The sequence below is a fragment of the Achroia grisella genome, unplaced genomic scaffold (assembly GCF_030625045.1).
Source record: "Achroia grisella isolate CSIRO2021 unplaced genomic scaffold, CSIRO_AGI_Agris_v1 utg204, whole genome shotgun sequence".
Lineage (NCBI taxonomy): Eukaryota > Metazoa > Arthropoda > Insecta > Lepidoptera > Pyralidae > Achroia > Achroia grisella.
Window position 1 is genome coordinate 323,104 of NW_026712703.1, and position 27,102 is coordinate 350,205.

Sequence of the window (27,102 nt, forward strand, 5' to 3'; positions counted from 1 at the left end):
ATTGTCTTCACACCACTACGATCGCTAATTGTTATAAAGACATTAAGTCTAACGTATACACACACATATATATATATTAAGATTGTCATTACTCATAGATAATCTTATTCGATTCGATATAAATTACTTATCGTCATTTAAACAGCTACGTAAAATTCCAACAACTGTATTATAAAGATGACTTCAACATAGAGATTAAGATATCTGTAGAGAACGGATTTTGAAGTGTATTTTTTTTCCTCAAACAGTTTTTTTTTTTCATTTACCATGATAATAATATGAACCTACTATGTTTTACTTTATAAATGTAATGTAATTAGTATTTACAATATAATAAAGACACGGGTTTCATATTCTAGTGACATGTCAAGATTATTTGTAACTAGACGATAAGAGATTATGAAGATCTAGCACCTCAGATGTTGCAAGCGGTTATATTGCCGGACTCCTGCCAGCTGAAAACAACCACGATATTTTTGCTTTCTGCCTTCAGAAATAACATAGTGCTGTTCTTTACCTTCCATAATTGCAGTCTTCCGACATCTCTCATATCTATATCTTATAAGATTAGGACAGAAAGTTTATAGATAAAAATTGTAATAATAACCAAGGACAATTCACAGAGCATGATTTAATCCAAGCTAAACAGAGCTTGTGTTACTGGTACTAGAGAACTGATATAAATATACTTTTTTTTTAAATACATGCATAATATACATATAATATAAATACCCAGATCAATACAAACAATCATACTCAATGCAAGGAATCGAACCCAAGGCCGTCGGAAATGAGGCAGTGTCTAGTGTGTGTGTCAGCTAGAACATCGATGCAGTCAAATTTGTATAGATCTCGCACTATTACCTTTGAAAGAATAAATTCCTTCAAGTAATAGTGTTCAAGATAGAGCAGTAATCTAAAGATTTGGACTGCATAAGTTTTGTGTTTATAATTGTTGTAAGACCTTTTTTTACATGATGTGTATAGAGCTATCTTTTATCATTCCATCGCTCGCCATCGACATGGAATACTTACACATATATTGTGGAATGAATTGCCTGCCGACAGCATGGAGTTTTTCAAGAAGGGTACGTTAAGGTTTCATAGGAGGAGTATATCCGCACAATAAAGTTACGATACAGGTATTCCTCAGTATTTGTTTTATCTAAATTCAGAGACTTTGCATCTCCCGTAACATTCCGGTCAACATGGCTTAGGTACTCTAATATTACAGTGAATATATATAAATGCATTTTTTGTGGTTCTAATTCCAATGTGTTGTACATTTTTACTACTACACATACGGCGTACCGTCTTGGGTATTCATTTCAAATCTATTTGAAAAAAGTAGTAATAGAGACTATGCTACTATGTTTTTTCTTCGACTAGCAACACCAACGACAGTTGTAATTTTCAGCTGGCCGTAATAAATAAATAATTTTTAATAGTCCATCACACGAATATTATATTTTCGACATCGTTATTAGTGATATAATAGTGCAATAAGTGTCGATTATTGTTTGTGCACAATTTGGTAGTGTATTATTTGCAAAAATCGACATTAAAATAGTGCACCGGCCATCTGTCAAACTTTTTTCGTTGGTAAACAACTAATTCTAAAACTATTTTATAACTATTTGTTGGACTTATTCAAAGAATTTCATAATATATACAAGTTTTATAGCAAATATTCACATTAATTCAAATTGATATTAATAATTGTGAAGTTCAGTTGTTGCGTACGTCGAAGGAAAAAATATACCCACAAAATATATTGTAAGTAATTTTATGTTTTATATTAATATAATTTGAAGGAAAGGAGCACAGCCTAATTCCATTTACTTAATCTTGTAAAATGTAGGTTGTATATAATATACCTAACAGAAATTATTCAAAATTTTAACACTTAAAATAAGTAAGGTTCAGTTGCTGTTCTCGTTGTAATACTTTTTTAGAAATAACTTACTTCACTCTCCCTAGTAACTATTCATATATTCAATAATGTCACTATCTACCCGTACCACAACTGCACGGCAGACAGAGATGAAGCTTAAAGTGGCCCTACAAGAACTTCAGGCATCCAAAGATCTCAGTGACAAGTTGATCAGGGAGAGAGAAGAGAGTGAAGATGAAATTTTAAAAATTATAAATAAAAATACCCAATTAAAATCAGAATTGTCAGAACTTTGAGCAGCGGGATCAGCTTCAAGAACTAATAAGTAGTTTTCATCAATCTAGTGACACTCATGAGCAAGCCTTGAGGCGTATCACTGAATTGGAGCTTGAGTTAAAGCAGGCATATTCTAAAATCAATGATCTAGACACAAGATTGGATTCTCGACAAAGTAATGAGATTAGTAATTTATATGAGGAACTTATTAGTGTTGACTGTGTGCCTCCTTCTACTACAGTTCCATGCACCCATCCTGTTGTAATTGACCTTACTAGTGATACATCAACTAAATTAGGCAACTATAACAGTAACATTTGTATGTTGAGTAATAATAAATTTAAAAAATATTTAAAACTAAAAAAGTTTATAATTAAGAATATATTAAATAAGCGTTGCAAAAAGGGACAGTTATTGAAAATAAACACTTTAAATAATTTAAAATTGCATGATTACATTAATAAGTGTAATAATAAGTTAGTGGAAAGCCAAAAGTTATATGACATTGATACAGACTACCTAACTTCAAAAATCAATAGCTTAGAATCTTCGCTTCATGATTTAAATACAAAGTATATTATCTCTCAGAAACAAATCCAGGAGCATATTTTAGCAATGGATGATCTGATTGATGTCAGTAAATGCAATGCTGACCGTTTTGAGTCGTTGACTAAGCATTGTACATGTAATCACACAAATATATCAAATAATAATTCAGTTGTAACTGTGCTGGAAAATGAAGTTCAGGGTGTTTGTGCCAGTGACTGTAACCCTAAGAGTAGCACAATGGTGTTCTCTGACAGAATAGGCTGTAACTTTGGGTCTATTTTGAAGTATCATCTTAAGGGTGATTTATTAAACTACTGTATACCAGAAGCATCATTTACACAAATAATAAATAAAATTAAGTCTACGAAAATGAACAATATGACCACAATTGTGTTATTTTTTGGTAATAGTATTCAATTAAATAGGCAGGATGTAATTGAAGGAATTGAATATTTATTACAATTAAATGTGTATAAGATTGTATTGTGCGCTTTTCCTTACACAAATAGACATCTTCATAAAAAAGTTAACAGTAAGGTACATTACCTGAATAACTTATTACATACATTGACATGTCGTCATAGTGACATTTTTTGATACTAATAGTTTTATTAGTGATTTTTATTTGACAAAAGATACAATCTATCTCCCTAAATAATCTAAAAATAAAATAGCCACTTTAGTGGCTTATAATATTGACTACATGAACAGTTTACATGGTAAACTTAAACATAAAAATACTGACATAACAAATAATTCTATTAATATTTGTGACATAAATACTATGACTGCAGATTTAAACTGCTCACAAATACAAAGGGAAAGCAATCAGAATTAATAATTGTTCATCAGAACATACAAAGTTTTCCCAGCAGCGAGTTAATTATACAATTATTTTTAGAAAAGTATAATATTGATATAGTCTGTTTCACAGAACATTGGCTTAAAGAGAGCATATGATGTTCAATTTAAATAATTATAACGTTGTCAGCTGCTTCAATAGAAAGTCAACAGAGGCGGGTCTATGATAATTGCAAGAAATAATATTAAAGTAAAGGAACGTGCTGACATTGTTAGACTTTCTATTGAGTGTTGTATAGAATTATCTTGTATAGAACTAGAAAATTATATCCTTATATGTGTGTACAGGCCTCCTAATAGTGATTACAATGTTTTTGAAGGGGTTATGGAGGATATTTTAAAAAAGTATTTAATAGTATTAAAAAAATTATTGTATGTGGAGATTTCAACGTTGATATTCTTTGTAACACTGGGTGTGTACAAAATTTATTAGTTTATTTCAATCATTTGATTTAAGTCATGTCTTTCATGAACCCACTCGTGTAACTGCCACGTCTGCTACTTGTCTTGACAATGTTTTTTGTAACTGCGAGTATACAGAAAAATTCATAATAAATAAACTTCCTTCAGATCACTGTGGTCAAGTTGTTAAGTTTAGCAGTCAAATCAATAAAGTCAACAATAATAAAAAATCAAAAAGACAAATAAATGTTTACAATATTAATAAATACAAAAGCGCGATTAAAAATAAATTGGATTTGCTGTTACAATCTTAGTAATAATCCTGATTATCTTTACACCAAGCTAATCAATATTTTATCAGGAGAACATGAACAATTTTTCAAGAAAAAAGATGTTCATGTTAAATCTAAATTCACGGAGTGGGCAACAGTAGGAATACTTAAAAGTAGAAATATTTTGTTTGATTTATACGATCAAAAAAAAATATCGATTTGATGACAAATTCACCACTTATGTGAAAAATTATTCTAAAATTTTTAAAAAAGTTTGTATTATGGCTAAGTCAAATTTAAATTAAGCAGTCTTCTGACAAAATTAAAACCATCTGGAGCATTATAAATAAAGAAACTGGAAGATCTAAAATAGCCTGTAATCAATTTACATTAAATTATGATAATAAATTAATAACAACAACAAAAGATGTAGATAATATTTTTGAAGATTTTTTTGCTAATATTCCGATTGATATTACATCTTCTCTTGACTCATCTCCATCTCGAGCAAAAAAATTACTAGAGACTAATATCGGTTGTTGTTCTTTAAGATTTAAATTTTCACATGTTAGCCCCTTTCATATCATAAAAATATTCAAACAGCTAAATTTAAAAAATACGGAAGACCTTTGGGTCATGTCTGTAAAAGTAGTTAGTTCTTTCATAGATATTGTTGCTCCATATCTAGCCACTATTTTTAATAAATGTATTGATAATGGTGTTTTTCCACATTTAATGAAATTTAGCAAATTAATCCCACTATTTAAATCAGGAGATAAATTTGAGCCAGGGAACTATAGACCTATATCTATTTTGCCAGTTCTAAGTAAGGTGTTTGAAAAGATAATGTTAAATCAAATGTTACAACACTTCAGCGTTAAAGGACTGCTTCACAGTCAGCAATATGGTTTCACCGCCGGCAAGTCTACCACTGACGCAGGTGTAGCGCTAATGACACATATTTTCGAATCTTGGGAGAAGTCACAGGATGCACTCGGAGTTTTTTGTGACTTATCAAAGGCATTTGATTGTGTGGATCATAAAACGCTTTTGTACAAGCTCGAACATTATGGTATAAGAGATAATGATCTAAAATTAATGAGAACTTATTTAGAGGATAGGGTCCAAACTGTAGATATTGACGGTGTAAAATCTAAGGGAGCTAATATTAAGATGGGCGTTCCACAAGGGTCAATCTTAGGCCCCTTTCTCTTTTTAATCTACATAAATGACCTTCCCTTTGTGGTAGAGAAAATTGCAGATATAGTGCTATTTGCGGATGATACTTCATTAGTGTTTAAAATTGGACGTCAAAGTAATCAATTAGACGATGTAAATTGTGCTATGTCTGCAATATTAAATTGGTTTACATGTAATAACCTATTATTAAATTGCAGCAAAACAAAGTGTATAAAATTTACACTTCCTAATGTAAGACTAATAAATACACAGTTATTGCTTAATGACGAAATAGTCAATTTTGTTAATGATACAGTTATTTTAGGTATAACAGTGGACTCGAAATTACAATGGGGGCCCCATATTTCAAAATTGGCCAGTAGATTCAGTTTTGCTGCATATGCAATTAGAAGAATTAGGCAATTAACAGACGTGGCGACGGCTAAACTTGTATATTTTAGTTATTTCCATAGCATAATGTCTTATGGCATACTGCTGTGGGGTAAAGCAGCCAATATAAATACGATATTTGTTTTACAAAAGAGAGCCATACGTTCTATTTATGGTATGGGTTCAAGAGAGTCATTACGTCAGTGCTTTAAAGAATCAAATATCCTCACCGTTACTTCACAATACATTTATGAAAATATCATGTATACACTGAAGAACTTAGAGAGTTTTAAATACTCAAAGACTGCACAAGTAGAAACTTACGCAATATAAATAAGCTTATTTTACCTAAATGCCGTCTGCACAAAATCAGTAATTCATTCTATGGTAATTGCATAAGATTTTATAATAAACTACCAGAATCTGCATTAAATCTGACAGAGAGGCAATTCAAATCTTATATTAAACAATTTTTATGTAAGAAAGCCTATTACAGGATAGACGAATTCATAGATGACAACATATCAAGTAAATAATTAGTTTATTAGCATACAACGTTACAATTTAATTTTCTCATTGCTTTCTTGATTTAATTGATTGAGTTTAGAAATATGAAAGCGTAGCGGTTTTTGTATTGATTGCCGCATGCATTCTTATGTAAAATGTGAATACTATACTATCAGATGGCAATTGTAAGTAGCTTTGACGTGGTCTAGTGTTTTGAGTAGTCATGCTCACTAAAATGTCCAGACTTGTGGCGGCGTGGTGGGCCGGGTCATTGGGCTCCCTAAAATATGGTCGAGCGCAGTGATGGCTGGCTCATCCGTCATACTCGTGAACGGGTGCTGCTTGTAGGGACTGGTCTGCTCTAATCACTATGACTGATTTCCTCTTATTAATTGTTTAACCAGTTGGTTATATATTCAATATTTTTTCTATTTGAGTATTTAATTGAATTAGTGCTAATTGGTGGTTTGTATTCACACACTTAAACTTAAAAATGTAAAGTAATAATAAAATTATTTAAAAGAGCAACACGCAAGTTTCTTGCTCGTTCTTCTTGTGATGAGACAGTTTTCCGAACGAGCGGTAGATTAAAAAAAATGTAATGACTATTCAAAAGTGCTTCAATGTAAGTTTATTTGAATTAATGATTTCTATTCTATTCTATGTCTGTAGGTGTATTTAATGAAATATATGGCAGAACCAACTTCGGATGCAGCCAAGTTATTGTTCAGGGTAATATAGTATTAATTTAGATTCATCATTATTTAGTATAGGTACAATGATATAGTCAATGTCACCGTTATGTTCAATCAATAGCCTATCTAGTTTTAGAAATGCCGATATTTCCACACAAACTTTCATTTTTTTCGCATTAAAAAGTAGCCTATGTCCTTTCTCAGGGTCTCTGTATACCAAATTTTATTTAAATCGGTTTAGTAGTTTTGGCTTGAAAGCGAAAGAGATAGAGTTCCTTTCACATTTACAATATTAGTAAGGATAAAACTATAGTAGTATTGTATATGTAATCAAAAAAACGTGTCAATACTAATTCGGAAGTACTTAACTGTTCTGCCTGTGTAGTATACAATACTACACAGGCCCTGAAATTTCACTACTATATCGTATCCTACAAACCGAAACACAGCTTACAAAGCTAGCAGCTACTTGTTAGCTGATGTTAATGAAAAAGAAGTACCCAGCATTATAACTTTATACAAAGTCTAACTTGATAAAAATGTTCTATAAATATAGATAGGAGCGAAGTAAGAGAATAAATTGAAAGAGGTAATTATCAATTTAATTTATTTTACAAGTAAAAGTTATTAAATGTGGTTAAATATCTTATTAGCTAAATAATTTTAATTACTAATAACTGTAATAAAATGGATAGGAGCGGCCAGTCTCGATACGGAGGATTCCACTAGGACATCTGAAAGTGATAATAGCATTTTTAAAAGAAATTGAATGAAAATAAAAAAATAAGATGTGAAATACAATGGTAGATTTAAATTTTATATATTATGGAAACGTAAATAAAAACTCTGCTGATGATTGTAATACTCGTAATACTTGAAAAGTAGTTATTATTTTCTTTAATTTATTCATCTTGACTACAGCGTGCCCGTGTTTATCTAATACACATTTATACATATGTAGGAACTGTAAAGAAAGTGACTCTTTTAAATATTATATTTGTATGAACAGATATTAATTATCTTTATGGAATTGTTATTATTTCATGTTCCATCTTATTCTTTCTTGTTTATTAAATGTATAGTAGTCTTTAAGGTTTTTGTTGCTGGTACGATATAATTATTGTTGTTTAATTGTTTCAAGGAAATGTCAGGAGTTATGACCCCTAAGAATACTCTACGTCTTAGGGGTTATAACGTCCATTACAAAAGAAAATAAAAATGAAGACTAAATTGTTATGTAACATCTTTTTGTTAATAAACATATATTATTGTTATGATAATTACCCGTTTTTCGGTGCTAGATCATTTCCTCCCATTCAAATTTCGCCAATTTTTATGCAATTGATTGAATTCATCTGGGATTGTGATAAGCAGCAGCTAGCCGTAAATGTACCAGGTGTCTGTGACGCAGCGAAGTACCGCCATGCTCGGTTGTGATCACATGTCGAGGTCATGCATCCCGGTTGCATTATACCGCCATTAGAGAAGAAATCTAAGTCTCCCAATACTATTCCAAGCCCAATTGATACAGGAGTACCCCCGCTAGTATGGATTACTTCGACGTAGACGGCGTCTGTCCTGCTCAGCATATAATTGGTCTTGGAAGGATCTAAAGCTACAATATGAAAAGAAAAACATACTTTAAATTAAAATCTCGCATTTTACCAGCAGAATGGAAAGAATTAAACCAGTAATCATCATTATCAAACACGGTGTGTAAAATCAGTAGCACCACTTTATAGCAGTCTGTATCTTTGTTTATATTATATCTCAGCTCAACAGCTGCTTTCATTCTTCTTTTCTTGCATAAGGTTGAATAACATTTTTAAGGACAGTTTACAGTAGTTATTGTAACATAAAAATCTAAGTAGGAGTCGGAATGGAATCCATTGGTTTACATAGGCATTACAAAACTTGTGTAAATTCCGTGGTGCTGTTGATGGTGAAAACTCCAAGTCATATAAAATAGAATATCATCCTTTTACCATGCTGAGATCCTGACAAATTGTAGAGATGTAGCAAATGGTAAAAAATTACAGCAATATGAAATATATTGTTGTAAATACTGGATCGCTATCCTATAAACTTATTTGTAGTATAAATAATTAAATAACGGGATTAACTTTGTAGAAAATAATCTGCGGGTACTCAGTCTCATCCATTTCAGCAGCCAAGCAGCCTACTTTGTAAACTGTATTTCAGTTGAGGGTGAGAATGTAGTAAATGCATGCAATGCCCCTTTTATGGGCATTACATGTTACTCCTCCAGAATGACAACGCATGAATAGTATCACGGGCGTCACGTGATTAGGTAGCTTCCGTAACGCTGTTCATGTATATACATATGTTTATGTTATTATAGTGTCTGGTAGAAAATGCCGCATGGTGTTAAGTCCGCCAAATGTACTTTAATATATTTTGTATATTTTGTGCATTGAAGTTAAATAAAATAAAAAATAAAAATACATTATGAGAATTTCATTGTATGATTAAACTCAGTAATCTCAAAAACTGCAAGTTCAAATTGAAAGATCTTTTAGTTTTAGGTAGCCCATTTATTGCGGAGATCTATGATAAGCTATATAACTTTACGTCACGACATATACATATGTGACGCAGACTAAGTTACGTGGATTAGCCAATAATTTCATAATCAAAAAATGAAAATATCGGGTTATACACAATGTTGTTCATAAAACAGAAATTTCCACTGTTTTTGAGTAAGGTACTACAAGAAATTAAATTACCACTGATTAGTTATAAATAAAAATTTTGCTGTGATATTCAATTGAAATTTTATTAGTAGGGACATAAAAATATTTATAAAAGTTACCAGTTTTTATAAACTTTAATAAATAAATAAATAGTGATCTAGATCTTTATGATGTACGCAGGCCAGGCACCAAGGCGAAACAGATGAAGTAGAAAATAGATCAATCATCCATCATAATGAAGTTACCAGAAATTGACTTCCAAAAGGTAATCGCTGATTTATTTTTAAAATTCATATTATCATTGATAACTTATCAATGATTGAATGAACAATGGCATTTAAATAAAACCGAATAGAAAAAGTCAAAAGAAATACCTGTAATTCTTGGGACTAGGCCTTGGTACAATCTGCCTGTCTGTCCAACAATATGAGCGCCAAGATTAAAGCCAACCAAATGAAATAGCCTAGGATCCAATAATAAGAATTGTGATTCAAGGAAACTGTGTATATTCATGGCGACTTCTGCAACATGGCTGTCTGCCCTGGAGTATGACAGCCTTGAATATACAGTCCAGTCTACTATTATCACGTTCACGTCTTCATTGATTAATATTGCTGTAAGGAATTAATATGCTCAGTTGCAATATATTAACTCGACTATGGCGCAGCTTACGAAGGTTATGATTGTGACCGCATATATCTGTATGTTCATCTACTCTCTGATAATTTCCAAATCTTATCATCTTATCTATCTCATCTTGTATATCTTAATACTTAATCAGAAAATTAGCAAATTAGGTATTGTTAGAAGCAGTTTGATCGTCGGCTGATTATAGGCTATGTGGTATTATTATCATTTTAATATAGCGCGTCCATAAGGAGAGAAAAACATGAACTATAATCATTTAAATGAATTATTATTTATGCAGACAAACATAGTAAATATAATTTACATTTTGGCATGCAAAAACTTTACAAAATATATATTAAAATAATTTATCATACAAAAAAAATAAGTATTACATTCTTTTAGACAAAAAAATAAGAGAATAAATGATAACGATATCTCATTGTTGCGCACGGAAAATATATTTACAAAATAATAACTTTATTAATACATATATGCTAAACAAAAAGCGCTTAAAGTAATCTTACACCCACTCTGGGAGATCGAAACTTTGGGTAAAGGAAAGATGTAAAAATAGAAATAGATAATATGTCAATATAAGATACATACAAATACTAAAGGTATATATATATATAAATGAAATATGTAACTAAACATACTATTAATAATTATTTACATAGTATAAATTATAAGTACTTACTGAAATTTAATATGTACAACAGAACAAAACATATTACAGAAAGATTTTTAATTGAAAAGAAAGTAAGATTTTGGTGATTTTTAAACATATTTGATGTGAGTGTTTTTTAAGGGTTACGTTACATTAATTCTCGCAAAGAGTAACTACATCTTTACAGCACCTTCGTACTCCGTAATGGCAACAGATACAGGGTATCACTTACTTACTATCAACTGAAAGGTCAGTGTTTGTCATTTCAGTTACATTAATAAAATAATATATGCATTATTATGCATCACGACTAGGGCTCTCACTGGTCACTACAAATTGAATAAATACATGGCGAAATTAGGCCTTAGCTTAAAATCAATCTGCAGAATTTGCCAAGCAGAAGAGGAAACGCCACTACACATCTCATGTGGTTGTAGCCCTCACTTGAAATATCATCTTTGGAAAGTATACACTCTATCCTGAGGAGATAGAAACAATCGCTCCTAAGAGTATCCTTCAATTCTTGTCGATCGTGGGTCTAGATAACAAACTTTGAATATGGGCGAGCACAGTAGATCTATACAAGTGGCAGTGTTACTGGTCTTAGCCCCCGACAATAGCCCAGATCCCTCAATAATAAAAGAATACATGTATAATGTATTTAGTTATGTACTGACTAACCATCCAGCTACCGACGGGTGTGGTAATGAAGAAATTGAAATCAATGTGTATACGTTTGCATACAATATCGTAAATGGAATTACGGTATATGAACTTATGGACGGTATATCTTATTTCTAGCATTTTCTTACGAATGAAGAAATTTTGTGGTATGTAACAAATTCTTATAAAAAATTCTTTAAACTATTTTCTATTGATGATTTTTTTATGTCACATTTCCCTAAAATATGATTTATTGTCAAATTTAATGTCAATACTTATCAATCTTTTCGATTAAACAATAATAATCGAAATTAACTTTAAATACTTAAAAATATGGAGTCGAAAATTGTACTTAAACAAAAAAATATATATAGCATAAACAATCGAACCAAATCTTCTCCCTTTTAAAGTGGGTTGAAAACATTAATTATCATTGTGCAATAAAATTGGTGTTTTCCTACCGTTTTTTACGTGTGGATTTAATGTTGAATTAGCGGCTGTTGCTCCATGACCATGTACAAGGATGACTGTTTTAGTGTTAGGAATTAATTCAGGATTAGAACCTAAATCATCTAATTCTATTGGAATGTTAATATCGGGCCTGAAAACGAAAAATATATAATTAGTGTATATAATATTGACCGAAGTAAATTTCGGTAAAAGTCGTCGGCATGAGTACCTCTTAATGGATTTATATTATATTGTTTAATTCAGCTGCTGAGACCACAAACATTCAGTACGGAAAACTGACCACCGCTACAGGAAGCGTTACGACTTTCTCCACTAGTGATCAAACTCCGACCGTTAACGGATCTACTCTCATATTTCGACACCTGTTTCTCCTCTAACCGAGGCCTCATTGACGATAAAGTTTGGGAGTCTCTATAGTGTTAACTGTTCGGCGTCATATTAAGTGGTAGTTTGATCACCGAAAAGTCAAAATAGGGCTTCCAAACTATATTAATTGCAATTCAATACAAAAATAATAATAATAATATCAAAAGATCGGTCGGTACCTACCGTTTGTATAAAGTATAACTGATACCACTCGACGTTCTTGTTACGTCGTCGGTGGTATCACCGTGAACTGCACCTGCAAAGAAATCATTATTTTAAATATAAAAACCAATCATGTCATATTTAGAACGAAATATACATTATATTCATGGAATTAGGTGTTATTTTGTGGAAGTCACATTTCAGTATTTAATGGATTTATATTTTTTTGTTTAATTCCGCTACAATTAGCATGTCTAAGATAACATATATTCAGTGCGGAAACTTAACTGCCGTTAAGACCTTCTCTAATAGCGATCAAATTCCGACCGTTATTGTAACTACAGTACACCCATATTGCGACACGAAATTCGGCGCAGCCGCGCCCGCGGTTTCGTCGCCGAACAGTCAACACTAGGCTTCCAAGCTATAATATAACCGAACTCTATTCAATGCCTGATGACGCCTCGTTCAGATGCAAACACGTGTCGCAATAAGTTTCCAAACTTGATATTTGTGCTCTCACACATCCTAATTGTAACAGAATTAAAAAAAAATAATACATCTATACATCAAGTAGGAATATGCATTATCAATTGCAAAAGAATCATCAATATCGATTCAGAGTTTATTATTTCATCTTCATTTTGACTGTATTTTTTTCTGTTATGACGTTTGTTTTTTATTTTAAACTAGCTGTACCCGCCAATTCGTCCGCGTGGAATTTAACTTTATTTTTCTAAAATAAAATTGTCCTAAGTTACTCCTTATTACATCAGCTACCTCCCAAAAAAAATCTTGTCAAAATCGGTACAACCATTTCAGAGATTAACCGGAACAAACAGACATATTATTTCGGTGTATGTGCAGTATTTATATTCAGATGTATGTAGTAAAAACCGGTTATTTCAATGTTACACACAGACACTCTAATTTTATTTGTATGTATAGATAAATGTTTCTAGTCCCGTATAAATTTTATAGATCGGTCCAGTTGTATTTCAGTTATCCTTAATAAATCATGGCCTGAAAAGAGTGTTTTGAGTTGTTAGTTTAAATTTGTTATTTATGGTTTCGGCAATGCTTTTTCTTCAAGGTGTGTTCGTTTTTTATTTTTGTCGGTACATTAAACTCTTCTTAATACTCTAAATAGAACTGCACAAGTTATATATAACATGGTATATAGATTTATATAACACTAACTGAGCACACCCGCGACTTGCCTACTTTTTTTTTTTTAGATAAAACATAGTTTATGTGATTTAAAGTATTTTCACTTTATAATTTACTAGCTACCCGCCCCGGCTTCGCACGGGGCCAATATATGTTTAACTTTTAATCTGTTCGAAACATTTTAGTAAGGCTGGTATTTTTTCTACTAATATTCTCTAAGATTTTCTGATAGACTCCCTAACTTGCTGTAAAACGTAAACTTAACTTCATGAAATTTCCATTTTGATTATATAAGAATTTGTAAACCGCGTTGATATGTCAGTCAGTGAGTAACGATCAGTTCTAATGTCTTAAACTGTTCTTTCAAATAATGAAAACTATATTTTTTTTAAGTTTTATTCCGTACAATAAATACGTATTTATTTGCTTAAGGATTAATATGATGTTTATAAAATCATTTTTAGACGAAATTTGATTATCATAAATCAGATTATAGTGAGTTAGGGGCGTGAGTCGGACAACCTCCTCGTATATTCCAGCCATTGGGAGGCTTCCCCATCCTCGAGGATACGTCCGCGGGGAACGGTGGCCGAGCAATGGTTTTGGTTCTGGTACGCCCAGGGCGGGGTAGTAGTAGTTCCTTCGGGATATTGCTACTATGTCGGCTGATAGTCCGGCGAAGAGGGGCAGCGCAGGCTTGAACAATGGGCCCAGATGGGGCCCGTTCGGGCCGTTAAGCGTCGCCTTAGTGGGCCACTATGACTCCAGGCTCCTGCTATGACTCTACTCTTGTAGAGACACGTGCGGAGTGGGCGCGGCGCTGTATGGGCGGCAGTCTCAGGGGTTCAAGTCTGCCGTCCACACTACAGGAGCCGAGATTGGAAGGAGATGTATTAAGGTGCGTCTTCCCCACGGTGGGCGGAGGCGGGGGAACTGGGAAGAGTTCCCCCCACGCGCTGAGAAGGGCCCACTTGCGGGCAACCGCTGCTGTGGTCGCGGTTGATTATCACCTCGATCGCGCGAACCTGGCACTATTGCGGCGAGGAGGAATACCTTGGGGTTTATGGTGAGTAGGAGTCTCACACTACTCGTGCGTCGTCGAACATTTACATGTTTAGGTAAATTTTTAATAACCAAAATCAGCAGATGGTTATTTCAAGAAATAGTGTAATAGTAAATAAACAATAATATTCAATAATTATGTTTATTGAATATTATTATTATAACATAAGTATATAGAAGAGATAAGTTTTAAAGATGTAACTTAGATATAGAACCCAATTTCGAATATGAACACACTTGTAGTTTGTTTACAATTGTTTTTGCAAATAGCGAAATATGAAAATAAAGATATTTTATTTTTATTTATTGAAAAGGTAACAAATAGAGGGAGAGGCAAATTTTCTCATTTAGAATATCTGTATTATACCTATTTTCTATTGTACTTTGAACAAAAGTAGTAAGTACTTTTAGATATTTTAAGAATAACTCACCCAAAACAGCAATGAATAAAACAAATGCAAAAGTCTTCATCATTGTATTAATTATTTGTTTTTTTTTTATAAGAAGATATTTTTACAACAAATTTATCACGAGTTATAAATGATGTATTGAGACATCCAATATATATATTAATATAAAATCTAAATCAATTATTGATAGACCTGTTATTTTTGAAGATAACGAACTAATCTTGAATCAAAGTAGTTTATGTGATATGCCGACAAATAAAATATTTGATAACGGTATTATGGAAGCATTTGCATATGTTTTAAAAGCTATATATAATTATTTTGTTTATATAATTGTTTTTCCGAGTAGTATATTTACTTTACATAGCGAGTAGGGCAAATTCCAAAATGGAGAAAAAGGATTTGGAAAGTGATATACAATGAAACATCTAGTAAATAATATAATTTTCATAGAAATAAACCTTCAGTCATTTATAAATATGGCCAGGAACAACATATTGCTTTGATTTCATAACCAAACCCATTTCCTATAGGTGAAATACCTATGGGTCTAATTTGAAAGTGAAGTCTGTCACAACAGAATTTTCCAAATAAATTTAGAAATAACGTCATATGTAATAGACATAAAAAATACATCCGATTGACAAGCTCGTAGGTCTTTTGAGTCGATTAATGATAATTCAGGAGAGTAGGTATATTAAATGTTACAATCGACTATTATTATAATAAATTATCATAATAATAGTCGATTGTAATAACGAACTAATCTTGAATCAACGTAGTTCAAGTAATATGCCGACAAATAAAATATTTGATAACGGTATTATGGAAGCATTTGCATTTGTTTTAAAAGCTATATGTAATTATTTTGTTTATATTATTGTTTTTCCGAGTAGTATATTTACTTTACATAGCGAGTAGGGCAAATTCCAAATTGGAGAAAAAGGATTTGGAAAATGAGGTACAATGAAACATCTAGTAAATAATATAATTTTCATAGAAATAAACCTTCAGTCATTTATAAATATGGCCAGGAACAACATATTGCTTTGATTTCATAACCAAACCCATTTCCTATAGGTGAAATACCTATGGGTCTAATCTGAAAGTGAAGTCTTTCACAACAGAATTTTCCAAATAAATTTAGAAATAACGTCATATGTAATAAACATAAAAAAATACATCCGATTTGACAAGCTCGTAGGTTTTTTGAGTCGATTAATGATAATTCAGGAGAGTAGGTACATTAAATGTTACAATCGACTATTATTATGATTTTGTCTGTAAAATATTATCTTAGAACTAAAGCGATATTCTGTCACAAAAAGCATGACAAAATAGTAAAATTATCTACGTACCGCTATTAAAATTTTTATTTACTTAGAAAATGAAGTACCTCGTTATTTAAATAGATTTGTATTGTTGATAAGTGTTATAAAGTGTGGTAATCATGGTAATGGTTGATGAGTTCATTACTGACATGGATTCTCTAGAGGTTCCTTTATATAAAATGTATACGTAATGGTGGTACTAATTGTTTTTGTGACATAACACAACCTTCACAACAAATTGATGATCTAGTGATCTAGTGATAGTAACCTCGGTGATCTAGTGGTTTAAACACACAACTTTATTTCCGATGGTCACTGGTTCAATTTACGGTATTCGATCGTACAGTGCAAACATTTGTATTTATGAGTATCCATCATGAAGATTCAGTTGCCTCAGACGTTGGAAGCGGTTATACTGCTGGACTCCTGTCTGCTGAAAACAACCACGATATTTTTGCTTTCTGCCTAGAAAAATAACTTACTGCTATTCTTACCTTCTATAATAGCAGTCTTCCCACATCTTTCATACATCTTATAAGATTAGGACAGAAAGTTTATAAATAAAAATTGTATTAATAACCAAGGACAATTCACAGAGCATGATTTAATCCAAGCTAAACAGAGCTTGTGTTACTGGTACTAGAGAACTGATATAAATATACTTTTTTTTTAAATACACGCATAATATACATATAATATAAATACCCAGATGAATACAAACAATCATACTCAATGCGAGGAATTGAACCCAAGACCGTCGGAAATGTGACTAATGTGTGTGTCAGCTAGAACATCGATGCAGTCAAATTTGTATAGATCTCGCACTATTACCTTTGAACGAACAAATTCCTTCAAGTAATAGTGCTCAATAGAGCAGTAATCTAAAGATTTGGACTGGATAAGTTTTGTGTTTATAGTTGTTGTAAGACATTTTTTGACATGATGTGTATAGCTATCTTTTATAGTTCCACCGCTCGTCATCGACATACTTACAGATATGTTGTGGAATGAATTGCCTGCCGACAGCATGGAGTTTTTCAAGAAGGGTACGTTAAGGTTTCATAGGAGGAGTATATCCGCACAATAAAGTTACGATACAGGTATTCCTCAGTATTTGTTTTATCTAAATTCAGAGACTTTGCATCTCCCGTTACATTCCGGTCAACATGGCTTAGGTACTCTAATATTACAGTGAATATATATAAATGCATTTTTTGTGGTTCTAATTCCAATGTGTTGTACATTTTTACTACTACACATACGGCGTACCGTCTTGGGTATTCATTTCAAATCTATTTGAAAAAAGTAGTGACAGAGACTATGTCTGTAGGAGTATTTAATGAAATATTGGCAAAACCAACTTCGGATGCAGCCAACATATTGTTCAGGGTAATATAGTATTAATTTAGATTCATCGTTATTTAGTATAGTCAATGTCACCGTTATGTTCAATCAATAGCCTATCTAGTTTTAGAAATGCCGATATTTCCATACAAACTTGCATTTTTTTTCGCATTAAAAAGTCTATGTCCTTTCTCAGGGTCTCTGTGTACCAAATTTTATTTAAATCGGTTCAGTAGTTTTGGCTTGAAAGCGAAAGAGATAGAGTTCCTTTCACATTTACAATATTAGTAAGGATAAAACTATAGTAGTATTGTATATGTAATCAAAAAAACGTGTCAATACTAATTCGGAAGTACTTAACTGTTCTGCCTGTGTAGTATACAATACTACACAGGCCCTGAAATTTCACTACTATATCGTATCCTACAAACCGAAACACAGCTTACAAAGCTAACAGCTACTTGTTAGCTGATGTTAACGAAAAAGAAGTATCCAGCATTATAACTTTATACAAAGTCTAACTTGATAAAAATGTTCTATAAATATAGATAGGAGCGAAGTAAGAGAATAAATTGAAAGAGGTAATTATCAATTTAATTTATTTTACAAGTAAAAGTTATTAAATGTGGTTAAATATCTTATTAGCTAAATAATTTTAATTACTAATAACCAAAATAAAATGGATAGGAGCGGCAAGTCTCGATAAGGAGGATTCCACTAGGACATCTGAAAGTGATAATAGCATTTTTAAAAGAAATTGAATGAAAATAAAAAAATAAGATGTGAAATACAATGGTAGATTTAAATTTTATATATTATGGAAACGTAAATAAAAACTCTGCTGATGATTGTAATACTCGTAATACTTGAAAAGTAGTTATTATTTTCTTTAATTTATTCATCTTGACTACAGCGTGCCCGTGTTTATCTAATACACATTTATACATATGTAGGAACTGTAAAGAAAGTGACTCTTTTAAATATTATATTTGTATGAGCAGATATTAATTATCTTTATGGAATTGTTATTATTTCATGTTCCATCTTATTCTTTCTTGTTTATTAAATGTATAGTAGTCTTTAAGGTTTTTGTTGCTGGTACGATATAATTATTGTTGTTTAATTGTTTCAAGGAAATGTCAGGAGTTATGACCCCTAAGAATACTCTACGTCTTAGGGGTTATAACGTCCATTACAAAAGAAAATAAAAATGAAGACTAAATTGTTATGTAACATCTTTTTGTTAATAAACATATATTATTGTTATGATAATTACCCGTGTTTCGGTGCTAGATCATTTCCTCCCATTCTAATTTCGCCATTTATTATGCAATTGATTGAATTCATCTGTGATTGTGATGAGCAGCACCTAGCCATAAATGTACCAGGTGTCTGTGACCCAGCGAAGTACCACCATGCTCGGTCGTGATTACATGTCGAGTTCATGCATCCCGGTTGCTTTCTACCGCCATTAGGGAAGAAATCTAAGTCTCCCAATACTATTCCAAGCCCAATTGATACAGGAGTACCCCCGCTAGTATGGATTACTTCGACGTAGACGGCGTCTGTCCTGCTCAGCATATAATTGGTCTTGGAAGGATCTAAAGCTACAATATGAAAAGAAAAACATACTTTAAATTAAAATCTCGCATTTTACCAGCAGAATGGAAAGAATTAAACCAGAAATCATCATCATCAAACACGGTTTGTAAAATCAGTAGCACCACTTTATAGCAGTCTGTATCTTTGTTTACACTATATCTCAGCTCAACAGCTGCTTTCATTCTTCTTTTCTTGCATAAGGTTGAATAACATTTTTAAGGACAGTTTACAGTAGTCATTGTAACATAAAAAGCTAAGTAGGAGTCGGAATGGACTCCATTGGTTTATATGGGCATTACAAAACTTCTGTAAATTCCGTGGGGCTGTTGATGGTGAAAACTCCAAGTCATATAAAATAGAATATCATCCTTTTATCATGCTGAAATCCTGACAAATTGTAGAAATGTACCAAATGTTAGAAAATTACAGCAATATGAAATATATTGTTGTAAATACTGGATCGCTATCCTATAAACTTATTTGTAGTATAAATAATTAAATAACGGGATTAACTTTGTAGAAAATAATCTGCGGGTACTCAGTCTCATCCATTTCAGCAGCCAAGCAGCCTACTTTGTAAACTGTATTTCAGTTGAGGGTGAGAATGTAGTAAATGCATGCAATGCCCCTTTTATGGGCATTACATGTTACTCCTCCAGAATGACAACGCATGAATAGTATCACGGGCGTCACGTGATTAGGTAGCTTCCGTAACGCTGTTCATGTATATACATATGTTTATGTTATTATAGTGTCTGGTAGAAAATGCCGCATGGTGTTAAGTCCGCCAAATGTACTTTACTATATTTTGTATATTGTGTGCATTGAAGTTAAATAAAATAAAAAATAAAAATACATTATGAGAATTTCATTGTATGATTAAACTCAGTAATCTCAAAAACTGCAAGTTCAAATTGAAAGATCTTTTAGTTTTAGGTAGCCCATTTATTGCGGAGATCTATGATAAGCTATATAACTTTACGTCACGACATATACATATGTGACGCAGACTAAGTTACGTGGATTAGCCAATAATTTCATAATCAAAAAATGAAAATATCGGGTTATACACAATGTTGTTCATAAAACAGAAATTTCCACTGTTTTTGAGTAAGGTACTACAAGAAATTAAATTACCACTGATTAGTTATGAATAAAAATTTTGCTGTGATATTCAATTGAAATTTTATTAGTAGGGACATAAAAATATTTATAAAAGTTATCAGTTTTTATAAACTTTAATAAATAAATAAATAGTGATCTAGATCTTTATGATGTACGCAGGCCAGGCACCAAGGCGAAACAGATGAAGTAGAAAATAGATCAATCATCCATCATAATGAAGTTACCAGAAATTTACTTCCAAAAGGTAATCGCTGATTTATTTTTAAGTTAACAATGGCATTTAAATAAAACCGAATAGAAAAAGTCAAAATAAATACCTGTAATTCTTGGAACTAGGCCTTGGTACAATCTGCCTGTCTGTCCAACAATATGAGCGCCAAGATTAAAGCCAACCAAATGAAATAGCCTAGGATCCAATAATAAGAATTGTGATTCAAGGAAACTGTGTATATTCATGGCGACTTCTGCAACATGCCTGTCTGCCCTGGAGTATGGCAGCCTTGAATATACAGTCCAGTCTACTACTATCACGTTCACGTCTTCATTGGTTAATATTGCTGTAAGGAATTAATAAGCTCAGTTGCAATATATTTACTCGACTATGGCGCAGCTTACGAAGGTTATGATTGTGACCGTATATATGTGTATGTTCATCTACTCTTTGATATTTTCCAAATCTTATCATCTTATCTATCTCATCTTGTATATCTTAATACTTAATCAGAAAATTAGCAAATTAGGTATTGTTAGAAGCAGTTTGATCGTCGGCTGATTATAGGCTATGTTGCATTATTATCATTTTAATATAGCGCGTCCATAAGGAGAGAAAAACATGAACTATAATCATTTAAATGAATTATTATTTATGCAGGCAAACATAGTAAATAGTAATTTACATAATTTGGCATGCAAAAACTTTACAAAATATATATTAAAATAATTTATCATACAAAAAAAATAAGTATTACATTCTTTTAGACAAAGAATAAGAGAATAAATGATAACGATATCTCATTGTTGCGCACGGAAAATATATTTACAAAATAATAACTTTATTAATACATATATGCTAAACAAAAAGCGCTTAAAGTAATCTTACACCCACTCTGGGAGATCGAAACTTTGGGTAAAGGAAAGATGTAAAAATAGAAATCCTTACTAATATTATAAATGCGAAAGTAACTCTGTCTGTCTGTCTGTCTGTCTGTCTGTCTGTCTGTCTCACTTTCACGCCAAAACTACTGAACAGATTTAAATGAAATTTGGTACCCATATAGTCTAGACGCCGAGGAAGGACATAGGCTAATTTTTAATGCGAAAAAAGGGTTGTAAGGGGTTGAAAATGGTAATGCAAGGTTATCTTTATGCGGTTGAATACACACTTATTATAATAATGGCTTAACTAAAAAATTAGATATTTTGGAAAGTCTACTTTATAATTGTGTTATTAAGTCTATTTTCAAAAATTTTTAATTTCTGAATTACACCAGTATTGTACTAGATATGCGACTTATTAACGCTCATATGTCATAAATAAACATATATGTCATTTGTATAAGCAGCGCGCGCAACTGATTATTGTCAATCCGTTGTCTCCTTATGAATTTAAATGAATAAACGTTTGCTCTGCAATTTTATTTTATAAATACATAATTTTATAAATACATAAATATAATCCTGGTATAGCCTATAACTGATGACCCTGCTCTTGGACAAGAGCGTAAGAACATATTATTAATATTTTTGAAGAATAAAACAACATATAATATTAAAAATGTTGTCAATACATATGAACAACATTTCCTTGGAAGAAACAACATCTACCGTTCCATCCGAGCTATTCAGGTTCGGAATACGCGTTTCTCCATTCTGGCCAGTAGAGTCAGAGATATGGTTCGCGCAAGTAGAGGGATAGTTTGCAATTTAGAATATCACATCTATTATTTTGATTTAACAAAATTTTATTATGTTATTGGCCAACTGGACCACCAATTTTCAAAAGAATTTAAAGAAATGTTTAAACTGTTTATTAAATATAAATAAATATGACATTTAAATTTGTAAATATCACATTGTCACCATTCAAGGGGTAAAATAAAATAGCAGATAAAAGTTTTTATGGAAATTCGTCATATTTGAAGCTAGAACGATGAAGCTTTTTTCTTGCGCTTTTTTGGGTCAGTTTATTTAATAAATACCTTACTAATATTATGAAAATGAAAGTGACTCTGTCTGTCTGTCTTAAAAGCCAAAACTTCTGAACTGATTTAAATGAAATTTAAAGTCTAGATCTTGAGATAGGACATAGGTTACTTTTTAATGCTAAAAAGGGTTATAAGAGACTGAAAGAGGAATTTTTGAAAGTTTAAGCTTCAATCTTATTTTTTTGCGTATTGATTAAATATAATTAACGAAAATGGGTTGTAAGGGTCAAAAGGGGAGTTAAAATGTTGTATGAATGTATGTCATTTTTTAAAGCTAGAAACTTGAAACCCATTTTTTAGGTTGTTGAGAAAATATCAGTACCTACCGCCACAGGACTCAGCCATAAATGGTTACAGTATAGCGACATCTTATCATTGGTACATGATGACACTAATATAAGTAGCATTAAAAAAAACAAGAAAAAGGGTTATAAGGGGTTAATAGTAAAAAGGGTTATAAGTACTATTTTAAAAATAGTAGTTTGAAACTTAGTTTTTGGCTTTTGATTGAATTATATGGAATTATGTATGGAAATTTCATTTTTGAAGCTAGAACGATGAAACTTTTTTATTGGGTTAGATTATTAATATATATTTTTTATTATTTGCTCAAGGTTACTATTTTACGCGGACGAAGTCGCGGGTACAGCTAGTAGATAATATGTCAATATAAGATACATACAAATACTAAAGGTATATATAAATGAAATATCTAACTAAACATACTATTAATAATTATTTACATAGTATAAATTATAAGTACTTACTGAAATTTAATATGTACAACAGAACAAAACATATTACAGAAAGATTTTTAATTGAAAAGAAAGTAAGATTTTGGTGATTTTTAAACATATTTGATGTGAGTGTTTTTTAAGGGTTACGTTACATTAATTCTCGCAAAGAGTAACTACATCTTTACAGCACCTTCGTACTCCGTAATGGCAACAGATACAGGGTATCACTTACTTACTATCAACTGAAAGGTCAGTGTTTGTCATTTCAGTTACATTAATAAAATAATATATGTATTATTATGCATCACGACTAGGGCTCTCACTGGTCACTACAAATTGAATAAATACATGGCGAAATTAGGCCTTAGCTTAAAATCAATCTGCAGAATTTGCCAAGCAGAAGAGGAAACGCCACTACACATCTCATGTGGTTGTAGCCCTCACTTGAAATATCATCTTTGGAAAGTATACACTCTATCCTGAGGAGATAGAAACAATCGCTCCTAAGAGTATCCTTCAATTCTTGTCGATCGTGGGTCTAGATAACAAACTTTGAATATGGGCGAGCACAGTAGATCTATACAAGTGGCAGTGTTACTGGTCTTAGCCCCCGACAATAGCCCAGATCCCTCAATAATAAAAGAATACATTTATAATGTACTAGCTGTACCCGCGACTTCGTCCGCGTAAAATAGTAACCTTGAGCAAATAATAAAAAATATATATTAATAATCTAACCCAATAAAAAAGTTTCATCGTTCTAGCTTCAAAAATGAAATTTCCATACATAATTCCATACAATTCAATCAACAGCCAAAAACTAAGTTTCAAACTACTATTTTTAAAATAGTACTTATAACCCTTTTTACTATTAACCCCTTATAACCCTTTTTCTTGTTTTTTTTAATGCTACTTATATTAGTGTCATCATGTACCAATGATAAGATATCGCTATACTGTAACCATTTATGGCTGAGTCCTGTGGCGGTAGATACTGATATTTTCTCAACAGCCTAAAAAATGGGTTTCAAGTTTCTAGCTTTAAAAAATGACATACATTCATACAACATTTTAACTCCCCTTTTGACCCTTACAACCCATTTTCGTTAATTATATTTAATCAATACGCAAAAAAATAAGATTGAAGCTTAAACTTTTAAAAAATTCCTCTTTCAGTCTCTTATAACCCTTTTTAGCATTAAAAAGTAACCTATGTCCTATCTCAAGATCTAGACTTTAAATTTCATTTAAATCAGTTCAGAAGTTTTGGCTTTTAAGACAGACAGACAGAGTCACTTTCATAATATTAGTAAGGTATTTATTAAATAAACTGACCCAATATAGCGCAAGAAAAAAGCTTCATCGTTCTAGCTTCAAATATGACGAATTTCCATAAAAACTTTTATCTGCTATTCTATTTTACCCCTTGAATGGTGACAATGTGATATTTACAAATTTAAATGTCATATTTATTTATATTTAATAAACAGTTTAAACATTTCTTTAAATTCTTTTGAAAATTGGTAGTCCAGTTGGCCAATAACATAATAAAATTTTGTTAAATCAAAATAATAGATGTGATATTCTAAATTGCAAACTATCCCTCTACTTGCGCGAACCATATCTCTGACTCTACTGGCCAGAATGGAGAAACGCGTATTCCGAACCTGAATAGCTCGGATGGAACGGTAGATGTTGTTTCTTCCAAGGAAATGTTGTTCATATGTATTGACAACATTTTTAATATTATATGTTGTTTTATTCTTCAAAAATATTAATAATATGTTCTTACGCTCTTGTCCAAGAGCAGGGTCATCAGTTATAGGCTATACCAGGATTATATTTATGTATTTATAAAATTATGTATTTATAAAATAAAATTGCAGAGCAAACGTTTATTCATTTAAATTCATAAGGAGACAACGGATTGACAATAATCAGTTGCGCGCGCTGCTTATACAAATGACATATATGTTTATTTATGACATATGAGCGTTAATAAGTCGCATATCTAGTACAATACTGGTGTAATTCAGAAATTAAAAATTTTTGAAAATAGACTTAATAACACAATTATAAAGTAGACTTTCCAAAATATCTAATTTTTTAGTTAAGCCATTATTATTATAATAAGTGTGTATTCAACCGCATAAAGATAACCTTGCATTACCATTTTCAACCCCTTACAACCCTTTTATCGCATTAAAAATTAGCCTATGTCCTTCCTCGGCGTCTAGACTATATGGGTACCAAATTTCATTTAAATCTGTTCAGTAGTTTTGGCGTGAAAGCGAGACAGACAGACAGACAGACAGACAGACAGACAGACAGAGTTACTTTCGCATTTATAATATTAGTAAGGATTTAGTTATGTACTGACTAACCATCCAGCTACCGACGGGTGTGGTAATGAAGAAATTGAAATCAATGTGTATACGTTTGCATACAATATCGTAAATGGAATTACGGTATATGAACTTATGGACGGTATATCTTATTTCTAGCATTTTCTTACGAATGAAGAAATTTTGTGGTATGTAACAAATTCTTATAAAAAATTCTTTAAACTATTTTCTATTGATGATTTTTTTATGTCACATTTCCCTAAAATATGATTTATTGTCAAATTTAATGTCAATACTTATCAATCTTTTCGATTAAACAATAATAATCGAAATTAACTTTAAATACTTAAAAATATGGAGTCGAAAATTGTACTTAAACAAAAAATATATATGTGGCATAAACAATCGAACCAAATCTTCTTCCTTTTAAAGTGGGTTGAAAACATTAATTATCATTGTGCAATAAATTTGGTGTTTTCCTACCGTTTTTTACGTGTGGATTTAATGTTGAATTAGCGGCTGTTGCTCCATGACCATGTACAAGGATGACTGTTTTAGTGTTAGGAATTAATTCAGGATTAGAACCTAAATAATTTAAATCTATTGGAATGTTAATATTGGGCCTGAAAACGAAAAATATATAATTAATGTATATAATATTGACCGAAGTAAATTTCGTAAAAAGTCGTCGGCATGAGTACCTCTTAATAGATTTATATTATATTGTTTAAATCAGCTGCTATTAACACGTGAGATCACAAACATTCAGTACGGAGAACTGACCTGACTGACTGACCGCTACAGGAAGCGTTACGACTTTCCCCACTAGTGATCAAACTCCGACCGTTAACGGATCTACTCTCATATTTCGACACATGTTTCTCCTCTAACCGAGGCATCATTGACGATAAAGTTTGGGAGCCTCTATAGTGTTAACTGTTCGGCGTCATATTAAGTCGTAGTTTGATCACCGAAAAGTCAAAATAGGGCTTCTGTATTGTATTTGTGAATTATTACTAATACTTGTATATTCATTTATCTATTTATTTATCAACTATTACCTTACAATTACAA

General features: G+C 31.6%; 1 protein-coding gene and 1 pseudogene across 1 annotated transcript; both read right to left on the minus strand.

The window, feature by feature from the left end:
* Window positions 1-7,695: 7,695 nt before the first annotated feature.
* Window positions 7,696-13,225, minus strand: LOC131842018 (pancreatic lipase-related protein 2-like; annotated as a pseudogene).
* A 5,452-nt stretch (window positions 13,226-18,677) lies between these two features.
* Window positions 18,678-26,927, minus strand: LOC131842019 (pancreatic lipase-related protein 2-like). The gene is made up of 5 exons (XM_059190451.1): window positions 26,812-26,927; window positions 26,512-26,651; window positions 21,060-21,299; window positions 19,292-19,622; window positions 18,678-18,741 (listed from the first exon to the last, which is right to left on the minus strand). Exons 1-5 carry the CDS (start codon window positions 26,925-26,927, stop codon window positions 18,678-18,680), a joined length of 891 nt encoding a protein of 296 aa, XP_059046434.1.
* Window positions 26,928-27,102: the final 175 nt, after the last annotated feature.